Source organism: Sphaeramia orbicularis, chromosome 14 (genome assembly GCF_902148855.1).
Source record: "Sphaeramia orbicularis chromosome 14, fSphaOr1.1, whole genome shotgun sequence".
Lineage (NCBI taxonomy): Eukaryota > Metazoa > Chordata > Actinopteri > Kurtiformes > Apogonidae > Sphaeramia > Sphaeramia orbicularis.
Window position 1 is genome coordinate 24,690,763 of NC_043970.1, and position 13,652 is coordinate 24,704,414.

At 38.8% G+C, this 13,652-nt stretch overlaps 1 protein-coding gene across 8 annotated transcripts in view; it reads right to left on the reverse strand.

The window, feature by feature from the left end:
* Positions 1–13,652, reverse strand: part of LOC115432530 (unconventional myosin-XVIIIa-like) — a 79,769-nt gene that overhangs the window by 30,762 nt on the left and 35,355 nt on the right. For all 8 annotated transcript variants that reach the window (XM_030153415.1, XM_030153414.1, XM_030153413.1 and 5 more), the window contains 9 exons: positions 12,895–13,033; positions 12,150–12,309; positions 11,882–12,068; positions 9,725–9,950; positions 9,438–9,547; positions 8,277–8,342; positions 4,313–4,441; positions 420–563; positions 157–246 (listed from right to left, as the gene is read on the reverse strand). In XM_030153415.1, coding sequence (XP_030009275.1) covers positions 157–246; positions 420–563; positions 4,313–4,441; positions 8,277–8,342; positions 9,438–9,547; positions 9,725–9,950; positions 11,882–12,068; positions 12,150–12,309; positions 12,895–13,033 — 1,251 coding nt within the window. The remainder of the gene's footprint in view (positions 1–156; positions 247–419; positions 564–4,312; positions 4,442–8,276; positions 8,343–9,437; positions 9,548–9,724; positions 9,951–11,881; positions 12,069–12,149; positions 12,310–12,894; positions 13,034–13,652) is intronic.

Genomic DNA, 13,652 nt, shown 5'->3' on the forward strand with positions numbered 1-13,652 from the left:
CAAAAACCAAACTGAGACAGAGTGAAAATGTCTAATTATAATACCTCTGATACATACACAGACACAAATACATTTTAACAGAGAACTACAAAATATGTTGTGCTGTTCTCAAATGCTGTCTACCCAGCATGCACTGCCACAGGCAAAGGGACCCACCCTGCTCTCCAATCGATCCGTGTTCAGTCTCAGCTCATTTCGCTCCTTTTCCACCTTCTCAAGCTTCAGTTTCTGCTGCTGTATCTCCTCCTACAGCACAGAATTTAGTTATATAAGTTACATTCTACAACTGCAAAATGTTAAGTATTACTGGCAATTCTAAAACATGGAGTATAATACTGCACTGGCAGAAAGTGACAGGATGCTGTCAAGCTGAGAGGAACCTATTATTTGGGATGTAACAGACAGAAAGGTTTCCTCACATCTTTGGTTTTCATCTGCTCCTCAGTGAGCTGGACCTTAATGAGAGGCTGAACGGTGGTGAAAAGCTTCCACCATGGCCAGTCCTTCACTCCACGATTCTTTGTGATGTTTTTCTGAATGCAACGGATTGCCAGATCCTGTATCTGCAGACACACATATAAAGAGTAGCGCATAACATAAGCACAAGAGATACACAGATTGAGTTCATGGAAGTGTAAAATTAAAGAAATGTTGTGCTACTTTATCTGTCAACTGGTATGCTAACACAAACATCTGCTTCATCAAGATGTGAAACAACAGAGATAATATAGCTTTAGTGTAGAAAATGCTCAGTATACTGTGGTTTAGGCAATGAATGTAAACAGAAAATAAGACTAAATTCAGAAAGGAAGAAGTGGATTGCAATGAAAAAGCATCAGAGGCCTGCAGTGTCCAGCATCCTGAGGAACCATGCCAGCCATAATTACTAACTGGAATACATGTTGTAGAGTGCTCATGTAATGCTAACATATCATCCTCAATACTGGTGAACAATGTTTGGAAAGAACCACATCCCTCAGTTATGTGTTATACGGTAATGCCTGTCTCTGGGCTAGCAGCGAACCCAGGACTTGCCAGCCTCCTCTGGAGAGTTTCTGCAGAATGTGTTCCAAGGCTGGAAGCTAATTTTTGATTAATTAAATCAAACATGTTGGCAGCTAATTCCAAGTATTACATGATTTCCATGCTGCTTATGCATGAGGCTCTCTAGCAGCAGCAGATTATGGGCAAACCCAATTAGAGCAACACAATTCTCAGCATCAGGTACATTTCACCCTGAAGCTACTCTCTATGACCAATTAGGATTTGTCACACAGTGAAAGCTTTAACACGGAGAAAGATACAGCAAATCTCTGACAGACAATTTAAACAGGTCTTACTTGTCATATTTAATATTAAATGAATAGAAAACAAACAAAAGAATATACTACATGAGCACCGTGGATAAATGTTTTGGTATTCACATTAACAGGGTGTGACAACTGTAAAGCAGGCTAAAATGAAAAACAATTCTGAGCCAAGATGAAGACAAAAAAAATGCTCTAGATACAACATTCAATATACTACACAGGCTTTAGAGGTACAGATGTGTTTACAGAACACTTTCACGACACTTACGCATGCATGTGTTTACGCATTGAAGCCCTTTGAATACTGATGTACATAACTGTGTATAAAAATACCAGACAAAACTCACCACTCAGTGCCACTTCTAACACAAAGAGAAAAATAAAAGCCCAAAATGTCCATTAGAGATCAGTACAATTATGCTATTTAATGGCTTGACACATTTGCACTTTAAGGAAATCTGGTCCCTTTCAAAATACAAGTTTTGCTTTGACTTCAATGTCATCATTTGTTTCACACCAATTCCCTTGAAAGTATAAACGGAAAAATGTATCTTGTATCTGTAATGTGGTAAGAATGCATGTATTAAATGAATGAATAGTGCACCAAGTAAAGGAGGTATATCTTAACATTCAGTGAGCAATGTCACAACAGATTGGAAATGTTCAAATGAATAGGTATCACTAGGCCGAAGCAAAGCTCACGGTTGTAGCTTTATGCTGATTCCAATGCAAATAGATAAAGAAAAAAAACATTTGTAGGGTACCTGAAGGACAAAACTTCCAACACAGTAAGTGCCTGCTGAGGCAAAATAACAGACCTTAAAAAATGTCAGTGTGTCCCCTTGAGGAGATGGGGGGAAAGAAAGGAAAAAAACAAGAAAAATTGTGGTTTTGTCATTTAATGTCACATGGGCTTGGCACAGCTTCACAAGGTTAACATGCCAGGGAATATCAATCAACGGAACTTGCGACTTTCTGTCACATCCATATACATCAACCAGCAAGTGTCTGAGAGGCTTCAGCTGAAGCTATCCAGTGTACCAGAGGCAAATATCCAACTACCTGCTAAGACTGGATACTTCAAACAGAGCAAGAGGCTTTGGAGCTAATCAATTTTCACATCGAAATAACAGGATAACAGCAAGGGCACAAGTGCATGATATTATATGATGATTATTCTAAGACTGGAAAGCAACACTCTGTAAATCCTCTACAGAGAGAGCAGAGGAGATAAAACTCACTCAATAATCTACAGCAGCCTGCCCTGCTTCTGTTTCATTACTCTGGTGACGACTAATTTAATCAGAAATAATAAAAACAGAATGAGATTCAGAGGGGAAGATTGCTTTCAATGAATACCTGAAGGACAGAGATTCTATATCTTATAACAGCTGACTAATTATGAGGACCATAGTTGGCATTGCAGCAGAAAAATAAGAGCAAAGAAGACTGAAACAAATGTCAAGTAAGTGAAGGGCGAGTCAGTTTTGGCACCGCTCCTCAGTGATCATTTTTCTAAAGCGCACTTTGTGATATCTCAATCTCACACTTCACAGCAGACACTGACCTTTGACGCTTATATAAGTACATGTACCTATCTTTTTAATTTCAAAGTGCAGCAGGTTTTAAATAAAATCAAAAGGTATTGGTAAAGAATGGAGCTAGCCACTGCATGACTGAACCCTTTCAGAGCAGTGAAATGATAGATGTAGAGACGCAGCTCAGCGCAAATGGCATTTTCTTACTAATATCTTATCAAGAATCTATCTTGTTCTGTGATATTATCATGGGCTATTTGAAAAAAAAAATAGTGCTGACATATATGAATGCCTTATTTGTCTTTTCTTAGGATGGATTTCTTAGCCCAGACACCTCTATTAGCACATCAGGAAAGCTGTTCAAGCAAGGAGTTTATTAAACATTTCTGAGAGAAAGTATGACTTATCTTTATGTTTAAACAAGAAAAATAAGTGGAGTGATATTTAGAGCAATAAAATACAAGAAAAATAAAAATAAAGTTTTTTTTATTATAGAGACATCTGCAGGAGAAAGAGGGCAAAGGGGAAAAGCATCTTGGCTAATGGATTTTGTAATTGCACAGTTGCTTAGCAATTCTTGAATGGTTCCTCACTGCTGGATTTTGAGCATATTATGAAGCACCAGGGTCTTCGTCCGCTTCATCGAGTGAATAATAACCCTTAAACATAATAAAGAAAAGACTTTCCATCTCAAATTCACATTTCCTGCCTGTTAGTGGCATTATTTACAAGGGAACAAGATATCTGCTCATGGGCAATGCGTCATATTGGATGTTGACTCTGATTCTGCTGGTTCATCACAATCCAGCTGAAGCAGCACGTTCACTTAAATAGTAATCACAAGGAGGAGAAGGACTGCAGGGCTCCATACATCACAAGAGGACGTGTGTGAGGTCCAGAGCGATGGACCCATCACACGCTGAGAGAAAAATGGAAGATGGGCGTTGCAGATGGGTGTGAGTCAGCAGCACACTTGATAAGGCTACATTCAAGGGAGTCAGTCTGATAAAACACCATATAAAATGATATGTTCCTATCAAATATCACAGTGGAGACACTGATTTGATGATTGATCATGGTAGAGGTGGGAGGAATATGGGCTATAGCCTAGAATATAGAATATTTGTAATTAGTTTGAGATTTACCGCAGAGCTGATTAGATCTGCCCAACAGCCGAGCAAACAAGCACTAAAATTAGCTCAGAACAAAAAACTCTCAACTCCTGGTGGACTCCTAGGCAACAAAGCCACTGGAGCTCACATTCTTTACAAACTTTATTAAAAAATGGACCCTTAGACTTTATTTGTTCTCATTTTCTGACTATCCAATACATTTTTACATGAGAATTGTGTGTCTGTAAAACCAAACCTCAGTTTTTTATTCATATGATAATTGCATCCATAAACACATCTTTGTTGACATATGTTTTTTGCAGGTTATACTAACTGTGTGATGTCTGCCTACCTTTCTCTTTTTGAAGGCTTGGCGTGCCAGGTATCCTCTAGAGGCAGCTTGGAACAGGATTAAATTACGCTTGGTCTGCTCACCTCTCTGTTCCTCCAGCTTAGCCAAGGTGCCAGCTCTGAAGAACAACTACAACAAAACAGAAATAAAAAATAAAAAAAAACAATATGTGAGAGCTCTTCAACTTCAGCAAAGGAAACCATCTGTCACAGTTTATGTAATAGTTATTTTAACCAGGGAGTGACTGAGTTTAAAGATCTCATATCATGAAAATTATCTTTATTGTGTTTTGAGGTTGATATAAATTCAGTGGTGTAAAATAAAAGCTGTGAAAAAATAAACATTCACAGTATTCTACTAAAAACAAAAGCAGCCAATCGGGAAATCAGTATCTTGTAATCTAGTAAGGAAGAACCAATCATATTTAAGATTAAATTTGTCAGCCCCACCCCTTTTCAGTCACTAATATCAGGGCAGTGAATATGTTGGTAAAACTAGCTCTGAAATTAATCCTGCATCAATGCATCAAAAATAATGCACATATTTCCAAAGAAGAGCCTTAATTACAGACCAGATTTTACTGTTGAGACTGATTTTATTGGATTGGATGTGCACAGCTCATTCATAACTGCCCTGATAATTATGTTACAGTTAGTATAACTATGTAACAGTTAGCATGGTATGTGCACGTTTATGTCCTGTTAGCTTTGTCCAAGTTATAACGGAAGGATAGTTTTGTTAACAGTCATTTTGGAGAGTAAAGATGTAGTCATTTGGCCACTGTTGGTATTTTATTTACCACTCATGTTTAGCCATTAGCTGCGGTGTACTAACGCCAAATAGCTAGCTAGTACAGAGCTGGATGAGGAGTATAAACTGTGAATGTAGCTATACATGTATAAAGGTTAACTTGCTTTGTTATCCCTGTTTGGACATTTGGCCTTTGCATTGTACCCATCCAAATGCATACATACAGCACATAGCATTAGCACATAGCACACTCATTAGGAGCAGGGAGCTGCCATTGAAGGAGCTCAGGGACCAACTCCAGGGATGAATCCCAATTCACCCCTTGGCCCTCCCCCTCCCCCTCCCCCCTCCCCCTCCCCCTCCCCCTCCCCCTCCCCCTCCCCCTCTGTTTTGCGCGTACAGGTGAAGGGATAGTGTTGTCCCAATTCTCCATTTGATGGAGGGGAAGAGCTAAGGCGGAGGGCTGTATAGCCCTCGAAACAGAGATATTTCAGGACCACACTACAAACTGAGGGGTAGCAGAAATCTCCCATAATTCTGTTCGAATCCTCGGCAAAATGGAGGTAAAGACAGCCAAAAGGTGCAGCAGTGTGATGAAAGAAACATACGACTGTATGCATTTTCTTCGTAAACAACTTAATCGTTTTAATGCCTTGACCGTTTAATGCTGTTTTAATGTATTTTAGATCACATTTCTACGGTTTATAGTTGATAGCTGTGAAAAGATGCCCAAAGCCCATGGAACAGAGATGGTTACAGCTGCTGACGGCATGGTAAATACTTTCAGAAACAAAGTTGTCGCATCTGTTAATAGCGGCATCGATGACCGCTGATGACATAACAGGTCATGAAGGGTTGTCCCATTTCATAGAATATTTCAACCCTTACCCCTTGCAGCTCCGTTTCAAGGGGTAGTGCCAAGTGCAAGGGCCAAGGGGTAAGGGTAAGGGCTAAAGGACGAATTGGGATTGGGCCCAGATCTTCATCACAAGCACTGACAGGATAATTACTCTATCTTTAGCCTCATAGCATAGTTGCCTATTTTTTTTTTTTTTTTTTTTTTTTAGGTCATAGCCAATGATGAAAAATGAAGCAGCAGCGTTAGGAGAGCAATGTTATGCAGATATCACAATTTTGACAAAAATATGCCTTAGGCAATTATGCTATGAGGCTAATGCTTAACATGCATCTGTCTTTAATTATGACTATATTCCTGTTTTTAACGTATGTTATTGTATGTGTCTACATTAGCTTTATGTCAAAAACTGATCACAGCCGCCTTATAAGCTGATCTGTGTTTAGCCAATCCGAATATGGGCAGTGGCATTTGCCACACAATGTGATATGAGCTATTTGTGGCAGAGTTACAGATAGGACCTCAGAAAAGTGAGGAAAATTAAATCACACTCTTTTTGTTTACACCATTACAGAAGTCTAATCGTTTAGGTATAGGTGTTAAGATATGGGACCTTTAATGTTCCTGATTAGGCTGAAAAACAACAGCAAACGAAAAACAGAAAAGTACATAAGTGCACTGATGCAGTAAATCAATAAGAAACGGTGTAATCCATGAGTCTTATCTAAGTGAGAAAGCTCTGATTAAGTTATTATCTTAGACAATCAGCCATGTCTGTTCCTAATCTGGGCCAAAGGTAAAACAGGGGTAAACAGCCAATAGAAAGCAGATCACATCACAACCTGCCTATACCTCAGAGGGATTAGGTACTGTGATGCATTCAAGATATGAAGGCTACAGGCCATTAAAATGGATGGATGATGATGGAAAAACTGTCAAGGTCTTTTTATACAAGCCCCACTGCTTTAGAAGGTATTGAATCCATATGTTAAATGCAAATAGGGCTGGGTGACAACAATATACATTTTATATCATTAATTATCAAGGTAAGTCGGTATGTCAAGGTATGTCATATCATTATTAGTCCATTGTAATTATGGTTTTAAATTGTTCTTTATTATCAGAACATGACATATGGATGCCAGACAGTGGAACATTTCACAAATCTGAGGCAGTACGAGCCAGTCAGTCGGTGCCTTGTTTTACTTTTTCTTCTTTATTGCGGGTTAAGCAGACTGACACTATACTGGCATACTGCCACTCTCTACTGGCCAACAACATGTGCATTCAAGTTGCACATCAGGCTTCCAGGATGTATCTAATCACTGAAATTATATGGCACAGTTGTTATAGAACACCATAGCATTCTATCACTATCATTAAAGCTCACCCACTAAAGCAGGTTTAATAACAACTAGGCAGTGATGTATTTGACTAATCCATTACATAGTTTAGAATTTATTTACGGGGATGTGGGCAGAAGGTCTATGTTTTTCATCATCATCATCATCATCTTCAGGTGGACTGAGCTCACTCTCAAAAATCCACAGCCTCGCTTTTTTTTAGATATGCATCTTAAATGTACCTAATGGCTGATTTCACCCTGTTAAGAGCTTTGATTCCACTGCTTTAAGGTTATTTAAGGCTGCTATAATTGGCATGCAACTGAGACAGGTTGCTAAGACGCCACTGGAATGCTTTGTGAATGGCCAACCGTGCTTTTCTACTTTGAGCTGATTTCACACTCCAAAGTGTGTCACCGTATGAAACTGCCTTTTAAATCAGTCTGATTTTATGTGCTTGAAAAGGATCCTGGTCGCTGCTCATATCTGGATGTGAAAGGTACAGTGCTTTGTACATTATTGTTTTCCTTTGATTTGCTTTCTGGCTGATGGCCATTTTCCAACTGGGATAGAATTAGACCTTAGTGTGCCAAACAGGGTTTACTGTGATTACTTTACAACAGTTGTGGTGAAAAACAAAGAGGGCCATCACTTGCAAGAATTTGCTCTGATGACCTGAAAAGAAAAGGGGGAATTGCAGCCACATAGCAGAGTAGAGACATGGTTTCAGGTAGCCACAGGCTAAAAGACTGAAAGAATGGGCAGGGCTTGGCAAACCTCCAAAGAGGGAAGACAAACAAACCTCAAAGAAAGACAGGTGTTATCAAAGACATACTCCCTCAAACAGCAAGTGTCCTTCAAAAAAAACACACACACACACACACCTAAGCATGCATGTCCTGCAGCTTTTTAAGTCAACATTTGACAGCAGTGAAGCTGAAGGGTAACACAGCAGAAATTATTTTAAAGTATTTATTCAATTATTTTGAAGATGTTTATTCAAGGCGTTACTCACCCTACTCAGACCCATGTGGTAGCTGCTCTTCTCCAAATCCAAAGACTCCAGTAGCTCCTCCACAGCCTGGACAGAGACACACATGTAAACACACACACACTTAATTTTTCAACTGCAGGATCCGGTGGGAACTTCTACTGACACCGAAACAGTTCAGTAGACCACAGTTCCCCCAAGTTGCCATGCTGAACTAATAGTACAATACAGCTTTCCTTCTTCCCTTACATCAATTCCCATCTGTATTTTGTTGTGAAATTCAATAAGCTCGAAAAAGTATGGCTTGCCACAACTTCCCAACACCATAAACCAATTATTGTCCACCAGAATTGCCACCCACTCCTGCCTTATCCTCCCTGACCCCTTTAACACAGTCCTATGCTGAAGAATAACACAAGTCAGTGTGGAGACTTTCCCTGTGCATCTGACAGCCTGTGTGTATTATAGGTCTGCTCCTGTTTCTGCCTTCCTTCTCCACTGGAGCCTCCAGCCTGAAAGACCACATCTAGATTACACCAGGAGTGGTTTGCCACAAATACTGAGGGGCTTTTGTTTGCCAGTGTTTCCACAGAAACTCAGCCCCAATACATGGACACAAGGGAAAAGAGCTTTTCTCTCTCTTAACCCAATTCTTTCACTCTCTCTCATTCTTCTCTTTCTAAAAACAAAGTTTTGTGTTTTTTTTCTAGTGCACAATAACAAATAGCTGCTCTCTTAGTGGATAAATGCATCAAAGCACAATAAACTGTTACTGAAGGTGGAAGAAAAATCACACTTTCTTCAGTGTTTAAAATTCAGGTTTTCATTTTGTTACAACTTAAAAAACCCAAAGAGCTAAGTGTTTAATTTAAGGAAATCCTTGGAAAGTACTCTGAAGGAAAAAAAATGCTACAAAGATGATGAGCCTGTCTACTTTAATGGTGTTTTGTACTTTTGAGCACTCTCTAACCCAAAGGACTGATCTAGCTTTTCGACAGCCATGAAAGGTTAAGTTGATTAGGTCATTACAATAGCTCTGATGAATGAAGGTTTATTTCTGTCAGTCGGCTGCTGACAAATCAGGGGCAGATGTAATGAAGCTGCCTCTTCACAACATCAATCTTCACTGCGCCTGGATACTAGTGGAAGTTTACATTTTGCTCCCTCTCTCACTGATTGACTTACTCTCTTTTCATCCTTCACAATGTAATTCCTCCCCAGCTTTTTGGTGAGATGCGGCGCCAGCACATCAAAGCGCCGTCGAAACTCAGAAAATACCATGTGATCGGGGTAACCTGTAATCATCAATATGGAAAAAGGAACATGTGTATAGTGTGATGGACATTTGCAAGAGTTCCTGGTGAAATAATTACAGATATTTCAGCAGATTTTTTTTCACTCATAGACAAGGAGGTTTGGTATATCTACAACATGTCCGGTCTTTGATTATCTGATTTAAGAGGCTATCTCACCTTGCCTATAGATTCGGAGTGCATCCAGTAGCTTGGAGCCACGGAGCTGAGCACGGAGCAAGGCTACATCTAGCTGCATTAAGCTGGTATCACTATTCTCCCCCTGAGTCTCACATTCCCCTCCTTTGAACAAGGATCCACTTAGAGCCTTCAGGGCATCAGCCTTGGGCAATATGCAGTGAACAAAGTGAATCCTGGACCTCCGCACCATGTCGAGGAGAGCATCCTGGAATGGAAAGAGCTACATTAGGGAGTCTGAAGGTAGGCAACGGACATACCACCAATGACAAATCCTCAACTGACAGATCTATATGCAATTTATGCTTTATTATGTTGGCCCTTGTCAAAACTTCTTACTACACATGAGATTCTGAATACAATATTGGCTACTGGCCAGCGATCATGCTTATTTTAGATCATTAAATAAAAATAACCTTTTCCTGACTGTTCCTTCCCGACCTTATTCTCAACTCTATACAGTAGAGTATTCTTAGCTTTTATGAATAGTATTGATAACAGTATTTTATATTTTATGACTTTCGACTGCAGTTTTGCTATTTTATTCACCTTTTCTGGGTAGAAATGAAACAAATCTATAGTGTTATTCTCAGGACCCAAAAATGGAGGTCAATCTCATCTCCTGCTGCAACCCCATTAACCCTTTATCAGGCAAGTGATTATTTTTGGCAATTTCTGCATACATTACATGACAGTGACAGCAAAGTTACAGTGAGGGCAGTGAGTCAGCAATCTCAGGTCCAATGGGGTCTACAGGGTCTGTAAGATCCACCTCTGCATGAACCGTGAGTGTACCTGCTTTGTTAGGTACCATGAAGTAATGGTACTAATGTAAGGAATGATGTTCAAAGGGATAATGTGGATGTGGACAGGTGTCTGGATCTGCACTGATGTTGTTTTAATGTTCTAAAAGTGATGTTCTAATGTTTCTTTCACATACACGTGTGTTTCTTGTATTTTTTTTTATATATATACACTTCTTGGATTTTTTTTTTTTTTTTTTTTGCTACTTATGGGCAAGGAACAAAATATGGTAACTTCATTGACTTGATTTTCTACCTAAAATGAAATTTTTTTAACAAATTTCACAAAAGTAATAAAGTGCTGCTATGTCCTCCAATAACATACTAAGGTTAAAATTTAGAATTTCAGAGCATTTCTATCAGTGCCCTCTGGGTGAGGTCAAGGGCGCCACAGATGGACAGCCCACTACTTTTTGACTCATAACTTTTGAACCAGACAAGTTTAAGACAAATATTACACATAACTGGAAAGGTCTATATACCATCTTAAGCATACTCAAAGGACAAAATTTAGATTCAAATATTCTTAAATGAAAAATATCAAAAACTATTGTGTCATGGATGGACAAAAAATTTACATCTATTTTTTCGAGAATTACAAAGATCTCAAAAGTGAAGTTTCTATGACATTTTCATCCTAAAATGTATTCAGTGTATACCTTAAACCCTGTATTTTACAACCTAATAATTGGTTAGAGGAAAAAAATATTATATCATACCTAAATAGGAAGAGTTTTGAAAAATGGCTGTTATTAAACATTTGTATTCCAATTATCAATATCATATACATTTTTATAATATTTACAACATACAAATAATATTAACATTATATTCCAATGTATTTTGTATAGATATGCATTTATTAATTTTAAACATTGTGTGTTTAGAATATGACATAAATAATATAATAGTCAAATATCAATGTATATGGAATAAATTTAGTTTATTTATGAGAGTTTATAAAATGAAGCCAGAATGACAGCAGAAAACTTTGTCACTTTCCAGACATTCATACTCATAAAACTCCTATTTTTTTTTTTTTCCACAAATTTTTTCTCATTTCAAAATACATTTTCCTGAAAATATAATTATTACTTATCCAAAAATATAAGTTTGGTATAGATTATTGTATAATTAAATTTTTTTGACCAGATGTTAACCTTCCCTTGACTTCACCCCTATACAGGGTTAAAATGATCCTACCTTTTTTATGTAAAACAATTACATGTAAATGTAGAATAAGTCACCTAAAATAGGTGAATAACCTCTAACTTTCAAATACTGTTGCAGAAATTAGGTCAAAATTGTGTCAAGAAATGTGAGTGATGTCCCTCACCACTTGAAGTTTTATCTGGATGCAAAGTGATTTTTTCTTGATAGCAGCCACCCCTGTGGTGAAAGTCTTCCTCATGCTAGTGGCCCTTCTCAGAGACAGCTGGGACACACCCTCAAGGCCGGCGATGGACCCGGACAGAACTGTGGCTCCACCTGCACGGCTCATGAACAATGAGCTGATGACCTTCCTGCAAGAGATTCAACACCTCAGCCTGTTTTCAAACCATAAGTATTATTTCAAGTAATAGTTCAAGCAAAGATAGACTGACTTTTGTGAGTCCTGCAAGAGGCTGGCTGCATTGGTGGAGGCTGGATTCTGCTTGGCATAGTTCAGCCACCCGCGGGCATCATACTCCACCCAGTCAGTGCCATGACTGTGTCCCAGCAGGAAATGATTATCCTTTTCACTCTTCAGGAGGAAAGTGTGACCTGATGTAAATGTAGGTTTTGTGAGAATCTCTGTCTCCTTCAGAAGGTTACAAAGTCTATGTGAAGAGTTTATGAAAGGCATCTGATTCATCAACTTTAATCAGAGAGTAACATTTACAGACATAATCTGTTCCGAACTTGTCTTTCATGCAACCCTTTAGCCTGTTTGAATACATGGCAATGTACTATGATAAATAATGCACCCCTCTAACTGGAGCTTGGACCAGATCAAAGAGACATGAGTGAAATGCATGTGAGATAAGCTGAAATGTGACCCATATGTAAATTGAAGCTTTTGAAGGACTAAAATGAAATGTCTCTCCTTTTTTTATAGTGTTTTTAAAGTCTCTTGTGTTCAATTTGAGAGACTTTATAGACCGTAAATTGTGTAACCCTGCAAACCTTATGAAGCAGCTGCTACGTATATAGATGGGATTTCTATAACTCATCCATAGCGCTGGTCAATCTGTCAGATAGCGTTTAATGTATGATCTGCTCCACACAGGGCCCATTCTCTATGACACATCACTGCGCACTACTGTAAGATAATACATGACACAAAGAGTGATCAGGGGCTTCACTCGCCTTTACTCTCGCCCTCAGCAGGTCCATAGTAGCTAAAGAGACGTCCCAGTAGTGTTTCTACAGATCCCCCGGGCTGCACCGCCTCCTCCTCCATCAACCACAGCAGACCTCGAGCCTCATCAGTTCTCACGGGACGTACCTGTCAAATACAAATATATACACAAGCACACATAGGTCCTTAGTGCCGCCCTAACATGGTCACATCATCCTTTTTACCACCAGAACAACTGCACATGAGCAGAAATAAATATAGAACTGGGGATTTAGGCTCCATCTTGTCTTATGGATCTTACTTTCTAAGAATCTACCAACCTTGATCCCTGACGTACTAAATTTTAAAGGTATTTCATTAAAGTTATAGTAGGTAAAAATCAGAAGAGTAAACCTGAAAATACACATCCTCCTGCAGCTTCCTCCTCTTTATCTGAAGCATAGACTGTATATACCATTTCAAGTCATTGAGGGAATTTGAAGCCAAAATTCTGACATCCTTCCTAAGAAGACCTGTAATTGACCCTTTAGTATGGCCCCACCCCCACCCCAAAATCAGTGACTGACCAATCCTACATTTGCACCTGTAACGAGGCTTCAGGCCTGTCAAGCTTTCAGAATACATAAAAACCAAAGCATTGAGTGAATGGAGCTCGTATATAAAAACAGTTTTACGTTTAGTTACTTTATGTGTACCAATGATTAATGTCTGCAATTTATCAACTAGAAACATCACACCACCATTTTTATCACCAGTTAAAGTCATA